The sequence below is a fragment of the Symphalangus syndactylus genome, chromosome 24, assembly GCF_028878055.3.
Source record: "Symphalangus syndactylus isolate Jambi chromosome 24, NHGRI_mSymSyn1-v2.1_pri, whole genome shotgun sequence".
Taxonomy (NCBI): domain Eukaryota; kingdom Metazoa; phylum Chordata; class Mammalia; order Primates; family Hylobatidae; genus Symphalangus; species Symphalangus syndactylus.
The window spans coordinates 50645650-50662913 of record NC_072446.2 but is presented as its reverse complement, the minus strand read 5'-3'; the positions used below and the strand labels follow the sequence as shown (position 1 = coordinate 50662913).

The following is a 17264-nucleotide window of genomic DNA, read 5'->3' as shown; positions in this document are numbered from 1 at the left end:
CCTTCTCTATCATCCTTCCACAGACCCACGGGGAGGAGGAAAGAAACAGGGAGCTTTTCCTGAACTCTCAGGACCAAGACATTCGTCCAGCACTGCCACTGCACGCCCCTGCGGGTTCCTGGGGGCTCCCAGGCCTGTGCAGGTGCCTCAGTGCAGCCTCACAACAAGCAGCTCACTATAATAATACACACTGTTTACCTGGGCAGTTCAGAGGCCTCTTCAGTTTCTTCTTCATGCAAACTGAATTATTAATACTCCTTGGTATTCCACATGTGCATAAAATGTTTGCATGTCAAAATCACCAGAAAACCTGGCCAGCATTCAGCAGCTGACTATAAAATTGAGGGCAATATTCCAGATAAAAAGCAACACAGTTTCTCTTAGTTTCATTTTTGGAAATCGGAATGAGTAGGCTCTCAATAATCCTAATGCTATAAAGCTTAATTATAAAGATACAAACATAAACTTTGCCACCAAGTGAAAGAAAATCCTGTTTTCATCCAGAGGGGAAAAGCCTGTCCCCCAACAAACTGGACACTGCCCCAGAGACATATGACGCTGTCATTGCTCTGCAGGACAGTACAGCCCTCTGGAGGCCGGAGGAGCAAGGTGTTGGTTTGCATTTAATTTAGTTAATTTATGCACAGTGATGAGGGAATTTAAGCTATGCCCCCCAGAATCCACTGGGCATTAAGGGCAGAGAAGAGATTCATGACCACTCGGAGGCAGCCTAGGTGTGCCGATCACCTACAGACCCAGAGTGTCCATAACGGGAAGCCATTCCCAACAAGGATCTCTGTAAATCCCACTCACCCAGAAAGAACAGGGCTGAGGCAGCCGTTTGAGGGTGTTCCTTTTTTATCTGGAAAGATGTTATAACCCCAATAAAACACTGAAGCCAGTGCCTACCTTCCAGCTGAACAGACCTCAGTGCTACTTCCAATGGCCTTGCCAGCAGGAATCAACCTTCACACTCCGGCAGTTCTGAGCTATTAGGATTAACTTCTGCTTTAAGTGTTTCCATGGCTTTTGCTTATTTTTCAAAATTTTTGCTAGTTATTTATTTTGCAGGCACAGACCCGAAATATCTCAACAATCAAGTTTGAAAAGCTATCCCTTTTTTATCAAATAAGGTTTAAGAAGCTTTTTTATTGTTTCAGTCCCAAAAATATAAAAATAAGCTTATACCTCGTTTAAGTGTTAATTAATATAATACTTTCCCTACAAAGTAGATTTTTAGACTAAAAACTACAAAGATACCAAATGTTAAAACTGTCCTAGAACACCTATCTTTCTGTAGTCTCCTAAAAAAAGACACCTCGGTACCTATCAATGCCAGACTCTGCTCTCAAAGTCTCCGGTTTTAATGTGGGTTCTGCCACTTTCTAGCTCTGTGGTCTTGGACACGTTACTTCACCTCCCTGAACCCCAGTTCCGTGATCTGAACAACCTGATTAGGACATTCTGAGCATTAAAAGAGCTAATGCTAAGCATGCTAACATGTTAGGTACTGAGACCCGTGCCTGATAGATGGCAAGTACTGAATAAATGTTACCATGCCCCATTATACAGGCAAATGTGTCTGGGACTGTACATGTCTCTAACCATCTACAAGCTGGGTGGGCATTTATAGCTTCCAAGATAAATAATCATATACAGCTAATCCTTTAAGTTCCTATTGTATGTCAATGTATGTAAAGACTTTTATATCCACACATACTAATATGTGTATCCATATAATTACAAAATATCCATACAATTAGTTATAGACATGAGAATATCCACATACACTTCTATGTATATAAAATGAGCTCTTTCTATATATATCATTACAAAAATAGAAAACTTTATTCTCAGCATCAGTATCAACTTCTAACATAAATCTACTGTAAAGAAAGCAATAGTTCCTCTTTTTCACTGGAAATAGCCAATAACAGAAATAGAAGAAATGAGAGAACTAGAAGAGCACATTTGCAGCTACCATGTAATAGCTATAATAAGACAAGAATCATCCGTGTATGATCAAAAACAATGGGAGGAGTGACACTGTGCACAATAGCGGGGCAGGAAGCTCTAGGGGGTCAGATGCTCCCACAGAAACTACTGAGCAACTGCTATCAACTATTTCAAAACTCTGGAATCATTTCAGATCCTTATGGGCCTGCTACCATCCCTGTTCCTCAGCCCCTGTTCCTGCTGCCCTAGAGCTGGACGACAGCAGCCTGCACTCCTGGGGTGTCTGGCTGGTGCCAGAGTGGGCAGTGGGGACCCTGTCCTCCAAAGCATGGGTTCAGGGTTTTGGTTGGTCTAGTGGTATCTTTAGGGAATGAAACAGACCTTGCCTTGCATTCAGCCTTCCTGGGCTACACAAGCTTCCCTCGAAAGCATCTATCAGAATATATAAAGGGATGGGAATACCTTTTGGGAAGGGAGAAACTTTGTCAGGTCACTGGCTGACTGTCAAGAACAGAAACTTCAGTCACTGCACACAAGAAAGATTACACAATTTGAAGAATGAAGAAAATGAAAAAGAATGAAGAAAAATGAACAGAGTCTAAAGGTCAAGTGTACAATCATACACATCAGATGAGACCAAGAAGAAGTATGGGGCAGAAAAAACATTCACAGAAAAAATGGCCAAAAACTTCTCAAATCTGATGAAAGACATGCATATTTGGATCCAAAAGGTAAGAAACCCAAAAAGAATATTCTTAAAGAGATCCACACTGAGACTCATTATAGCCATATGGTCAAACCTTAAAGGCAAATAGAGAATTCTGAAAGCAGCCAACCAACAGCCCTTGGAGTTGCTCTATAGAGTAGCCATTCTTTTGTTTCTTCACTTCTCTAATAAACTTGCTTTCGCTAAAAAAAAAAAAAAAAAAAAAAAAAAAAAAAAAAAAAAAAAAATGCCTGGGCATGATGGCTCATGCCTATAATCCCAGCACTTTGGGAGGCTGAGGCGGGTGGATCACTTGAAGTCAGGGGTTCGAGACCAACCTGGTCAACATGGTGAAACCCCCCTCTCTACTAAAAATACAAAATTTAGCCAGGGGTAGTGGCAAGCACTACTCGCCTGTAATCCCAGCTACTTGGGAGGCGGAGGCACGAGAATTGCTTGAACCTGGGAGGTGGAGGCTGCAGTGAGCCAAGATCACGCCACTGCACTCCAGCCTGGGCAACAGAGCAAAAATCTGTCTTCGAAAAAAAAAAAAAAGAAAAGAAAAAGAAAAAGAAATATGGCTTATGGTTTATTAATAGGAAAGAAAAAAGTAAAATTATCTGTTTGTAGATGATACAATCTGTGTAGAAAATCCTAAAGATTACACAGACACACACACCCCCCTCCCAAATACCCACCACCTGTTAGAAACAATAAATGAATTCAGCAAAATTGCAGGATACAAAATCGGCACTTAAAAATCAGTTGCAGCCAGGTGTGGTAGCTCATGCCTGTAATCCCAGCACTTTAAGGCACACAGACAGCTTGAGCTCTGGAGGTCCAGACTAGCCTGGGCAACATGGCGAAACCCCATTTCCACAAAATATACAAAACTTAGCTGGGCATGGTGCTCTGTGCCTGTAGTCCCAGCTACTCAGGAGACTCAGGTAGGAGTGAGGCAGGAGAATAGGCTCTGGAGGAGGGAACCTATGGCTGTTTCATGCCCAACTAAATTGAAAGGAAAATCCTAACTTTCGACGCCTAAATAACAAAAGGACCAGAGGCTACTCAGGCTACTCCCTTTGCAAACTCCCAACCTTTTCTGCGTGGTAGATGGGAAATTGGCTGTCTGCAACCAATCAGACTGATTGTGGGTGGAGTCCTCCTTTGCAACTTTGTAACTTTACCTTAGCCTCTGATTGGCTGCAAAATGCAACCAATCAGATGTTGCACAAGAGTGTAACATTTGGAACTCCATTTCAGCCTCTGATTGATGCTGAAAGCAACCAACTGCAGGCCACCACTTCATTTCCACGAGGTGAGCATGAAGTGGCCAATGGCAAACCTCTAGCCGGAGGTTTCTGGACAGGAGAAGATTCTATATGCAGGCCCTTGAGGCGCTGCTCAGCCCGCTCGCACCACACTGTGGAGTGTAGTTTCGTTTTCAATAAATCCTTGCTTTGGCTCTTTCGTGGCTTCATTCTTTCTTTGCTTTGCTGGGTGTTTTGTCCAATTCTTTGTTCAAAATGCCAAGAACCTGGACAACTTGGAGTCAAGACCCTCTACCAGTAACAGGTGGATCACCTGAGCCCAGGAGGCAGAGACTGCAGTGAGCAAAGATTACGCCACTGCATTCCAGCCAGGGCAACAGAGTGAGACTGTGTCTCAAACAAAAACAAACAAACAAACAAACAAAAAATCAGTTGCAATTCTATATACCAGCAATGAACAATCTGAAAAGGACATTAGGAAAACAACTCCATTTATAATAGCATCAAAAGGAATAAAATACTTCGAAACAAATTCAATGCAATCCCCAACAAAATCCCAAAGTCACATTTTTGAGAAATGAAAAAGCCCATCCTCAAATTTATATAAAATCTTGAATGACCCCTAATAGCCAAAACAATCTTGAAAAAGAAGAACCAAGTTGGAGCACTCAAAATTCCCAGTTTTGAAGCTCACTACAAGGCCACAGAGTAATCAAAACACTGTGGTAAGGGAAAGAATGAAGATGGACTCTTACCTTACATTATATATAAAAATTAGGCCAGGTGCAGTGGCTCATGCCTGTAATCCCAGCACTTTGGGAGGCCAAGGTGGGCGGATCACTCGAGGTCAGGAATTCAAGACCAGCCTGCCCAACATGGCAAAATCCTGTCTCTACTAAACATACAAAAAATTAGCCGGGCCTGGTGGCAGGCACCTGTAATCCCAGCTACTTGGGAGGCTGAGGCAGGAGAATCACTTGAACCCAGAAGGCGGAGCTTGCAGTGAACTGAGATCACACCACTGCACTCTAGCCTGGGTGATAAGAGCAAATCTAAAAAAAAAAAATAAATAAAAATAAAAATAAAAAAATAACTAAAAATGGGTTACACAAAAAGGTAAAGGCTAAAACTATAAAACTCTTAAAACATAGGAGAAAAGATTCAGGACACTGGATTTGGCAAGGGTTTCTGGATGGCACCAAAAGCACAGGTAACAACAGGAAATTAAAATCAAATAAATTAGACTTCATGAAAATTAAAAATTTTGTGCATCAAATGACACTATCAAGAGAACAGATACTCCAAATACCTTGATTTGATTATTATACATCATATGCCTGCATCAAAACATCACATGTACCTCATAAATATACATAACTATTATGTATCCATAATAATTAAAAATACTTTTCTTTTTTTGAGACAGACTCTTGCTCTATGGCCCAGGCTGGAGTGTAGCGGCACAATCATGTTTCACTGTAACCTCAATCTCCAGGGCTCAAGCGATCCTCCCACCTCAGGCTCCTGAGTAGCTAGGAGTACAGGTGTACACCACCACTCCTGGCTATTTTTAAAAAAAATTTTTTTGTTGACATGGGGGTCTCATTATATTGCCTAGGCTGGTCTCGAACTCCTGGGCTCAAGCAATCCTTTTGCCTTGGCCTCCCAAAGTGCTGGGGTAACAGGCATGAGCCACCACGCACAACCAAAAAAACTTTTCTTTTTTGAGACGGAGTTTTGCTCTTGTTGCTCAGGCTGGAGTGCAAGTGGGCAATCTCAGCTCACTGCAACCTCCGTCTCCCAAGTTCAAGTGATTCTCCTGCCTCGGCCTCCCAAGTAGCTGGGATTACAGGCGTATGCCGCCACACCTAGCTAATTTTGTATGTTTTTAGTAGAGACAGGGTTTCACCATGTTAGTGAGGCTGGTCTCAGACTCCTGACCTCAAATGATCCACCTGCCTTGGGCTCCCAAAGTGCTGGGATTACAGGTGTTAGCCACTGCGCCTGGCCAAAAAAACACTTTTTAAAGTCACTATTAAGAGAGAGAAACACAGATGGACACAGTGGTGCGTGCCTGTAGTACCAGCTACTTGGGAGGCTGTGGCAGTAGAATTTCTTGAGCCCAGGTGTTTCAAGTCCAGCCCAGGCAAAATAGCAAGACATTGTCTCTTAAGAAGAGAGAATCTATGCAATAGAAAATACCTGATGAAGAATTAATATCAAGAATAAAAAACTCTACAACTCAAAAACAAAAACCCAATTCAAAAATGAGCAAAGGGGTGTGGCAGCTCACGTCTGTAGTCCCAGCACTTTGGGAGGCCAAGGAGGGCAGGCCACTTGGGGTCAGGAGTTCGAGACCAGCCTGGCCAACATGGTGAAACCCCATCTCTACTAAAATTACAAAAGTTAGCCAGGCGGGGTGGCAGCTGCCTGTAATCTCAGCTATTCGGGAGGCTGAGGCAGAAGAATCACTTGAACCCGGGAGGCAGAAGTTGTGGTGAGCAAGACTGTGCCACTGCAGTCCAGTCTGGGTGACAGAGCCCTGTCTCAAAAACAAACAAACAAACATACAAACAAAACAACAACAACAAAAAAAACAAAAAAAAGGCTGATATAAAAAACTCAATTGTAGGACAGGCGTGGTGGCTCATGCCTATAATCCCAACACTTTGAGAGGCTGAGGGGTGTGGATTAGTAGAGGCCATGAGTTCAAGACCAGCCTGGCCAACATGGTGAAATCCCATCTCTACTAATACAAAAAAATTAGTGAGCTGTGATGGTGCACGCCTGTAATCCCAGCTACTCAGGAAGCTGAGGCACGAGAATCACTTGAACCCAGGAGGCGGAGGTTGCAGTGAGTCAAGATCATGCCACTGCACTCCAGCCTGGGCCACAGAGAGATCCTCTGTCTCAAATACATAAATAAATAAATAAAATTCAATTTTATTTCTATATACCTGCAATGAACAATCCCACTAGAGTATCAAAAAGAACAAAATACTTAGGTATAAATTTAATTTAAAAATGTAAAACCTATACTCTGGAAACAAACATAGTTGAAAGAAACTTAAGCCAGATGTGGTGGCTCACATCTGTAATCCTAGCACTTTGGGAAGCCAAGGCAGGCCGACTGCTTTAGCCCAGGATTTCAAGACCAGCCTGGGTAACATAGTGGGACCTCATCTCTACAAAAAAATGGAAAAAATCAGCAGGGCATAGTAGCATGCACCTGTAGTCCCAGCTACTTGGGAGGCTGAAGTTGGGGGATCTCTTGAGCTTGAGAGGTTGAGGCTGCAGTGAACCAAGATTGCACCACTGCACTCCAGCCTGGACCCTGGGCAACAGGGCAAGGCTATGCCTCCAAAAAAAAAAAAAAAAGTTTAAATGTAACTAAATAAATGGAGACACATCTGTGGTAGTTCCTCAAAGATATATTCACTTCTTAATGTCTGGAACCTGTGAATATTATCTTATATATTAATAGCAAAGAAAGTTAAGTAGATTAAAGATCTTGGGAGGAGGAGTTTAATCCAAGATTATCCAGGTGGGACCTGATGCAATTACATATAGCCTCACGAAAGGCAGAAAGAATTTTGAGAGAGAAGAGAGGGCAATGTGACCAGAGGCAGAGGCTGGAGTGATGCAGCCGTAAGCCAAGGAATGCCTGTAGCCCCCAGAAGCTGAACAAGCCAAGGCACAAATTCTTCCCTGGAATCTAGAGAGAGCAAGTGGCCCTGCCAACACCCTGTATTTAGACTTCTGGCCTCCATGACTGTCACAGGATAGATTTCTGTTGTTTAACCCTAACTTGATTTGTTGTAATTTGGTACAGCAGCCCTAGGAACTAATACAACATCCCAAGTCTCAGCATTGTTAAGATAGCTGTAACTCCTTCACCCATCACAGAGTCTAAGCAATCTCTACCAAAATCTCAGCTGGCTTCTTTAGATAAATTAACAAGCTGACCTTAAAATTCAGATGGAAATTCAAGGGACCAAGAATCACCAAAATAATCCTGGTAAAGAAGAGCTAGATATTCCCACTCAATTGCAAAGCTTACTACAAAGGTACAGTGCAGTATGGTACTGGCATAAAGACAGATACACAGACAAATGGAATAGCACTGAGAGTCCAGAAATAAACCCTTGGATTTACAGTCCATTGATTTTCATTTTTTTTTTTTTTCTTTTCTGAGACAGAGTCTCACTCTCTTGCCCAGGCTAGAGTGCAGTGGCGCCATCTTGACTCACTGCAACCTCCGCCTCCTGGATTAAAGCGATTCTCCCGCCTCACCCTCCTGAGTAGCTGGGATTACAGGCATGCACCACCATGCCCAGCTAATCTTTGTATTTTTAGTAGAGACAGGGTTTCACCATGTTGGCCAGGCTGGTCTCAAACTCCTGACCTCATGTGATCCACCTGCCTCGGCCTCCCACAGTGCTGGGATTACAGGTGTGAGCACCTGGCCCAAAGAACTCTTAAAACTCAACAACGCCGGGCATGGTGGCTCACAATTATAATGCCAGTACTTTGGGAGGCCAAGGTGGGTGGATCACCCGAGATGAGGAGTTTGAGACAAGCCTGGCCACCATGGTGAAACTTCATCTCTACTAAGAATACAAAATTAGCTGGGCGTGGTGGCACAGGGCTGTAATCCCAGCTACTCGGGAGGCTGAGGCAGGAGAATCACTTGAACCCAGGAGGCGGAGGTTGCAGTGAGCCGAGATCGCACCACTGCACTCCAGCCTGGGCAACAAGAGCAAGACTCTGTCTCAAAAAAAGGAAAACAAAACAAACAAACAAACAAAAAAACTCAACAATAAGAAAAAAACTCAATTGAACAATGGGCAGAAGATGTGAACGTCTAACCTAAGAACATACACAAATGGCAAATACGCATATGAAGATGCTCAACATTATATGCCCCCAGGGAACCACAAAACAAAGAGACACCATGACACACCCATTAGCATAGCCAAAATACAAAATACTAATACCACCAAATACTGACAAGAATCAGGAGCAACTGAAACTCATATTCACTGCTGCTGGGAATGTAAATGGGACAGCCTCTCTGCAAGACAGTTTGGCAGTTCCTTACAAAACCAAACATATTCTTACAATGCAATCCAACAATTGTACTCCTTGGTATTTCCTTAAATAAGTTGAAAACTTATGTCCACACAAAAACTGTACCTGGATATTTATTGCAGCTTCATTCAGAACTGCCAAAACTTGGGTGCAACTAAGATGTCTTTCAGTAGCTGAACAGATAAACTGTGGTACATTAGATAATGGACTACTATGCACTAAGAAGAAATGAGTGATCCTCTTGTAGTTCATAAGTGTGATAGCTGGGTGTTCTCATGCATGTGTGAGATGTGCTACCCTGAAACCCTGTTATGATGTTGGCACATTACTCATCTGAAATGAAAAGAAGAAAAAGAAAAAAGAAATGAGCTATGAAGGCATGAAAATACATGAAGGAATCTTAGATGCATATTGCTAGGTGACAGAGGCAATGTGAAAGGCTACATACTATACGATTCCAACTATATGATTCTGTAAAAGCGAAAAGTGTGGAGATGGTAAAAAGATCAGTGGTTGCCAGCAGTGGAGGGAAGAGAGGGATGAACAGGGGAAGTACAGAGGAATTTTAGGTTAGTACAACTATTCCGTAATATATTATAATAGTGGATGCATTTCATTTTACATTTGTTAAAACCCACAGAATGTACAACACCAAGAATAAACCCTAATATAAACCTTAGTCTCTGGAGGGGGATGATGTGTCGATGTGGGTTCAGCAAATGCAATGAAAGGACCAGGCTGGGGTGGGACACTGATGGTGAAGGAGGCTGTGCATGGCAGAAGTGGAGGGCATGTGGGATCTCTCTTCTACCCTGCTCAATATTGCCATTAACCAAAACTGGCTCTAAAAAATAAAGTCATTTTTTTTTTCTTTTTTTTGAGACAGAGTCTCGCTCTGTTGACCAGGCTGGAGTGCAGTGGCACGATCTTCGCTCACCGCAAGCTCTGCCTCCCGGGTTCACACCATTCTCCTGCCTCAGCCTCCCGAGTAGCTGGGACTACAGGCGCCCGCCACCATGCCTAGCTATTTTTTTGTATTTTTTTTTAGTAGAGACAGGGTTTCATCGTGTTGGCCAGGATGGTCTCGATCTCCTGACCTTGTGATCCGCCCGCCTCAGCCTCCCAAAGTGCTGGGATTACAGGCGTGAGCCACCGTGCCCGGCCAATAAAGTCATTTTTTTAAGTGAAGGGGAAATTAAGACGTTTTCAAATAAACAAAAACCGGGAGAGTTCTTCAGTAGCAAATCTAACCAATGAGAAATACTAAAGAGTGTCCTTCAGGCTAAAAGGATGCTAGACTAAAATCAACATGAAGAAATAAAAAGTAACAATAATGGTAACCATATCAGTAAATACAAAAGTTAATCAATTTTTTGTATTTAACTTCATTCCCCTTCATTTGGTATAAAAGACCAATAATATGCAATTTGCACAATACAATAATTACATATCTATCTTGATAAGTACAAAATGTTTAAGGATGTAATTTGTGATAATAACAGCATGAAAAGGGGGAGGAACAGAGCTATCTAGAAGGAAAGTTTTTGTATACTATTGTGATATTATGAGATATACATACATATTGGTTTCATCCACAGCTCCTGGCTCATAACTCCTATAGTCCTTGTTAGTCTTTTGTTATAATGTTGGGGAACTTGAGGCCTCAGATGCAGACATCAGAAAACAGAATCTCAGCTGGGCACAGTAGTTCACACCTACAGTCTCAAAGCTTTAGGAGGCCGAGTAGGGAGGATCACTTGAGGCCAGGAGTTTGAGACCAACCTGTCCAACAAAGCAAGGCCTCTAAAAAAATTAATAAATAAATAGAATTAGCTAGGCATGGTGGCATGCCATTGTATTCCCAGCCACTTGGGAGGCTAAGACAGGAGGCACAATCGTAGCTCACTGTAGCCTCAAATTCCTGGCCTCAGGTGATCCTCCTGCCTCAGCTTCCCAAGTAGCTGGGACCACAGGCATGTACCACCACACCCAGCTATGTTTTTATATTTTGTAGGGACAGGGTCTCACTTTGTTGCCCCAAGCTGCTCTTGAACTCCTAGCCTCAAGCTATCCTCCTGCCTTGGCCTCCAAAATCTCTGGGATTATAGGTGTGAGCTACCATGATTGGCTCAGAAAAACTAATTTTTACTGACCACCTGTTGTGTGCCTCAGACATAAAATACATCCTATCAATAATGCCATGGAAGTGTTATCACGTGCAGATAATGGAGCTGAGTCACAGAGAAGTTGGGTCATAGGCTTACATCACAAAGGGCATACTGGAGCTGACATGAAGTCCAATCAGCCTGACTGGGAAGCCTGTCATCTTCCCCATGGCTGGGTTGCCCTGCCAGGCTCTGTTGATACAACAAGTCCATCGACACCCATGTGGAGTCTAGAATCAGTCTAGTGACCATTCTCCTGCTCTCAGGGTTGAGCCATCTAGTCCCCCTTTGCCACAACATCTGTGAGATCCCTGCCTAGATCAGCCCTGATCCTGTCACATCACCCACCGTGGACACACATGACTCCTGCTATGAGCGTGTGATAGCTTAACCAGCCTCTTATCAATAGATACTTAGGTTGTTTCCAATCTGCTATGGTTTGGATGTTCGTCCCCTCCAAATCTCATGTTGAAATGTGATTCCATGTTGGAGGTAAGGCCTGATGGGAGGTGTTTAGGTCCTGGGGGCAGACCTGGCATGAATGGCTTGATGCTGTCCTCACGATAATGACTGAGCTGTTGCTCTGAGTTTATGAGAGATCTGGTAGTTTAAAAATGTGTGGCATCTCCCTGCTTCCCTCACTCCCGCTCTCAGTACCTGCTCCCCCTTCACCTTCCACCATGATTGGAAGTTTCCTGAGGCCTCATCAGAAGCAAGGCAGATGACTGTGCCATGCTTGTACAGCCTGCAGAAATGTGAGCCAATTAAACCTCTTTCCTTTATAAACTACCCAGTCTCAGATATTTCTTTATAGCAATGCAAGAGCAGCCTAACACACAATCTTTTGCTAATAAAAACAATGCTGTAATAAATAACCTCTGAGGGATAAATTCCTAGAAGTGGAGCCCTTGGGTCATGAGTGTGCATCTTTTCCATATGGAGAGATATTGCTAAAATGTCTTCCACAGAAGAAATTACACCAATGCACAGTCCCACCAGCAACAGATGAGGCCGCCTCTCTATCCCTTGGTAACACAGCACATTATCAAACTTTCAGATATTTTTTACAATCTGATAGGTTAAAAAAAAAAATCACATCTTCCTATAGGTTTCATTGACAAACAGCTTTTTGAAGGAATAAGCAATTATTTAATGTCTGCTCTATGTAAATCTTAGATAATCTGATGGAATACAAAAGATATAAAAGAAATGTTCTCAGCTTGCAAGCCTGAAGTCAGGTGTGACTGACGGAATACACACACGACACCAGTTAGGAATATGAAGCAGCATGTCTGGTCAAAAGGGAGATGGGACACAGTAGCAAGCACCTCAGGCTGTCTCCATCAACACCAGCTGGGCCTCAGTTTCCTCTTATGTAAAACTGCATGAAATCAGATGAATCCCAAGATCCCTTCCATTTTTGAAATTCTATATTGAATAGAAAGTAGTTAAACTCATTTTAAATCTGGGTTCTTTACAAATAACCCATGTTGGCCAGCAGGGTGTGACAACGGCACTGTGTCCCTACCCTTCTGACACTGGGCACGGGGCTGCATTCAGTGCTGGAGCTTCACGACGCTGCTGCCCTTGCCCCAGCCTAGAACCATAATTTGGTTCCAGACAGCCACGACAGGCAAGTGTTAGAATGGAAGGTGTAAGAGAAACCTTGTCCAGCAGTGGTGACAAACCCACACTCATCTAGCCTCACTCACACATATTCTCACTTCTGTTCACTGCCCACAATTTGACTTGTGGAATCTGGACGGGAAAACAGTGATGCTGAGTGGCCCCAGGCAACTCCTGGCTCTGGCCTCACCAGCATCCACATAACAGGATAAAGGGGGCGCACAGAACTGATGGGCCCACAGAACCATCTATCTTTAGACCAAAGACAATGAAGGAAGGGATCTTTCATTAGTTCTACTCTGCATCTCCTATTTCTCAACTTGTAGTAAAAGTAATGAATTACTTTCAAGGAATGAGCAGGATGCAGACAGATTAAAGAACAGATCTGCACGTGACCAATGCTGAAAGGCCGCTATGGCATAAAATATTTGAGGTGCTTAGGAGAACAGGAAGTGGAATCTTTGGAAACTTCAGAAGCCATGTTCAGTCCCAGGGCCCAAGTCTTTGTTTCAGGTCCTTGTGAGTAGTCTAGCTGTTCTGAGTCCCACAACACTGGAGTCTGTATTTTTTCACATTACGATTCCTAAACTCAACTCTCTCCTTTTCTACCCAAAAGCTAACAGCATTGTCATGAAATAAGCAGCCACAAAAAGGTTTTTCCTTTGGCAGGAACCAAGCTGGGTGTAGGGAAAAGACATTTGCTGAAAGAGACTTCTGGTTCCTGAGCACCCCAAACAACTTTTACTTGGTCTAATCATTGCTGGCCAATCTCCCTTGACAGGATGAATGTTTAAATAAACAAATCTGTCTTCAAGCTGCATTTGTTAAAACAGCAGATGGAGATTTAACTGAGCTGAGGAGGAACAGAGCTCTTTATCTCAGTAAGTATGACAAGTGAGATGAGGGACTGAGGCAGAAGTCTCAACCCTCAGGGCCTATTAAGCAGCTTTAGGGAGCAGCCAGGAAAACCTGGGATAGCTACATCTGTGGCTGTTTTCCTGAAGAGGTTTTCTGGAGGCTTAGTATTTACACATTCCTTTAAAGTGTGGGAGGCATGTAGGAAGAGGGTCAGGTAGGCAGTAAGGGAATGGTTCTATTCCCATGGGCCTTGAGCTGGTGCCCAGTAAATCTGCATTTTACATAAGATAAGGTGAATGTTTGAAGAGGAGGAGGGACTAAAGGAGGAGTCAGTTCCACAGACATCTCTGGGTAGGTGGAGAAGGGAGTTTGTCTTTCCTCTGTACTTGGGAAAATAAGCTTGTAATCAACATTATCAGTGTGCCGTTTCAGGAGCCAGACTTAGACTGTAGACCTAAAGTCTCCCCTTTCCATACATTGGCATGTCCTCATGTATGGGAGGTGTAAATCAAAAATAAAATTCTGAGCCCCCCAATCATTGAATGGTGCCCCCAATCTTCTGAATGGTGCCCTCCTCTCAGCCAAGGGCATTCCAAAGTTAACCTAAAGAACTAGTTCAGGCATGACAGGATAGGGGGTTGGACTGCCCCATTATACCCTCCTCCCTTTAGGAGAATTCAGGCACAACCGACCAGCATTAACATTAAAACAGATCTCAAGACTGACAAGGCAGACTCCTGTAGCAATAAGATATCAGATACCAGCTTGACTCTAGTACAGCATCATAAGACAGATAGCAAGCCCTGGAAGTACTTTACTACAAACTACATTTCTTTGCCATATCTTGAAGTAGTCCTGCAAAGTTGTCACTTGTGGGGAAAATCTACATTCTGAAGAGAATCTCCTTCCTTTTCCAGGCCTTCTTCCTGATCCAGGAGAGTATCAGCTCTGATAAGACACATTTACAATGGATTCTCTCTGGAGCCTGCTATCTGGAGGCTCCCTAAGTATAATGAGAACCCTGGTCTCCACAACCCCTTTTCTTTCTTTGTTTTTTGTTTTTGTTTTTTGAAACAGAGTCTCGCTCTGTTTGCCCAGGCTGGAGTGCAGTGTACTAATGTATGACTTTGCCTGTGACTTCTGCTTCCCTAAAATGCGTAAGACAGAGTCAGGCCCTAACTGCCTCGGGACCACTTATCAAGGCTTCCTGGGTTTGTGTTTTCCCCAGGCCACAGTCAATCATATTGGCTCAGCATAAACCTCCTTAAGATATTTTACAGTTTGGGTTTTCCATTAACACCTTCACAGCATACACTTGAGTTTCGAAGGTTGAGCAGGTCCAGCAGGTTTCCCCCAGGTGGATTCTGACTGAACAGTTTAAGAGTGATTTCTCCATCCCTGTTATTCAATCCAAGCTTTCGTGGGTAACTGCTTTCTTACTTGCCTGTGCCCCTCAATCAGAGGATAACGTTATAGAACATCAGAGTCAGAAGTTACTCAGAACCAAGAAAAATTTAACCCAAAAAAGATCTAGAATAAAATGCAGCTTTTGCTTCACCCTTAAAAGAGTGGGAAATTTGACTATATAAAAGTCAAAATTTCTAAATAGGAAAGAATAAAATCAGAAGATAAATGACAAACAAGAAGATAATTTTAATGTAAATCACAAAGGTTAATTCCTTTAATAAAGAGCTCCTAAAATCAGTACTGAAACAACCTACCCTGCCCCACCCTCCAAAAGCAAAGGATCTAGATTACAAAGATGGAAATGCAAATGGCTCTTGAACATGCGGAGAGATGCTCCACTGTGCTCATCGGGAGAAATACAAACCCCACTGAGAGAGAGGACTTTTCGCTTGTCAGACTGTGCCTCAGGTTGGCTGGGCTGCTGTGACAAGGCACCGTGGCCGGGCGGCTGAAACAGAATGTATTTCCCTCTGTTCCAGAGCCTGGAACTCCCAGATGAGGCATCTCATCAAGAAGTTGGTGTGGCTTCTTCTTTGGCCTCTCCTCGGCTTCCAGATGTCTCCCGTGCATGTGCCCGTGTCCTCATCTCTTCTCATAAGGACACCAGTTGTATAGAACCAGGGCCACCTTTATGGCCTCATGTGATACTGCGGTGTAGCAAGAAGTGTATGTTTAGTCTTGGTCCTAGGTTCCTGACATACAGCTCCCAAAACGCTCAGAACTTCCTGAGTAATAGGGAATTCTGTTATTCATAATAAGCCCCTTTCAACTACACCAGCGTTTATACTACTGAGGTGACTCTAGGAGGAAAGGGGCTGGTTACCAGATGGACCAACCCTGGGATTAGGATAATCCCACTCCCAGCCTCCAGGGTGGGCGGGGCTGCAGCTAAACCCCATCCACCTCTTCATCTGCTGTTCATCCACATTCTTGGTCACAGCTTCATAATAAACCAGTAAACATTTGTAAATGTTTCCTTGAGCTTTGCAAGCCAAAATATCAGATGATCAATCCCCAGTGATGGTCTTGGGGACTCTTGATTTAAAGTCAGTCATTCAGATGCACAGGTCACAACCTGGGACTCATGACTGCCTTCTGAACTGGGGGAAGCCAAATGGAACTGAGCCCTTAACCTATGGGGTCTGCACTAACTCCAGGTAGTGTAGAACTGGGTTAAATTCTAGGACATCCAGGGGTCTCTGAAGAGAACTGGAGAATTGCGTGGTGTGGAAAGACTACATGTTCAGTGTTAGAAGTGTTCTGTTGAGTAGAGAAACCATGTTTTCCATTTTACGTTTCACTTGATTACCTCTTTAAAGAACCTGTCTCCAAATACAATCACATTCTGAGGTACTAGATGTTAGGGCTTCAACATCCGAATTCTGGGGAACACAACTTGGCCCATAGCAGACTGGCACCCTGTTGATGAAGCCATGAGAAAGCAGGCTTCATACACGCTGATGGGAAATAAACCAGGGCAACCTCTACGGACAGCAACTTGTCAGCATCAAAATTTTAATGTGCATTTCACAAAAGAAGATTCATTAATGGGCAATAAGTGCAAAGAAAGATGCTCAACAGTATAAGTCATTAGGGAAATGCAAATCAAACTAATGAGATAACACTGCACACTGCCTAGGATAGCTATATTCCTGGGATCCACTGGGCAGATGCACTGCAATGCTGGTCTTCCCCAAGGTTCCTGCCCTGTCTCTCCTTGCCATGGGGGCACATTTAAGGATGGCCACCTCCACACAAGCCAGTCCAGTGCAGCTGTGTGGCCTCAGTCAAGCTGCTTATGCTCTCTGGGCCTGAGCTTTCTGAGATATCAAATGAGGAAGCCAAACCTGATCCCAGGCACCTTTGTGCTCCAAAATTCTCATTCTCTTGGGCCCAGCACAATGCCTTCTGGGCTCCCCTCACCACTGAGCTCCACAAGAGTCCTGAGGGGGAAATCAGAGGACACCAAGCAGCCTGGTCTTGGACAGGGTGTTCTGGAGATGGCCATTACCTGAGCGTGCCGGCCTATGGGCTGGCCCTGAGCACCCACAGCTACAGCTCCCACACCCACAGCTCCCACACCCAGCCTCACTCAGGCCTGACCCCGAGCACCCACGGTCACAC

General features: G+C 43.7%; 1 protein-coding gene and 1 non-coding gene across 10 annotated transcripts in view; one reads left to right on the top strand and one right to left on the bottom strand.

The window, feature by feature from the left end:
• NINL (ninein like) overlaps positions 1 to 17264 on the bottom strand; it is a 140517-nt gene that overhangs the window by 89890 nt on the left and 33363 nt on the right. The window contains exon 1 of one of the 9 annotated variants that reach the window (XM_055265601.2): positions 10604 to 10775. The exons of 3 other annotated variants lie outside the window; for them this stretch is intronic. In XM_055265601.2, the coding sequence (XP_055121576.2) occupies positions 10604 to 10634 (31 nt within the window). In that variant the 5' untranslated portion in view covers positions 10635 to 10775. Of the gene's footprint in view, positions 1 to 198; positions 479 to 909; positions 1268 to 9699; positions 10295 to 10603; positions 10776 to 17264 lie in introns of those variants that run through there. 5 more of the 9 variants (XM_055265604.2, XM_055265607.2, XM_063633861.1 and 2 more) reach the window with 5 other exon arrangements.
• LOC129474958 (small nucleolar RNA U13) lies at positions 9260 to 9363 on the top strand. Its single transcript, XR_008654701.1, has one exon. It is a non-coding gene; the product is annotated as a small nucleolar RNA U13 (small nucleolar RNA).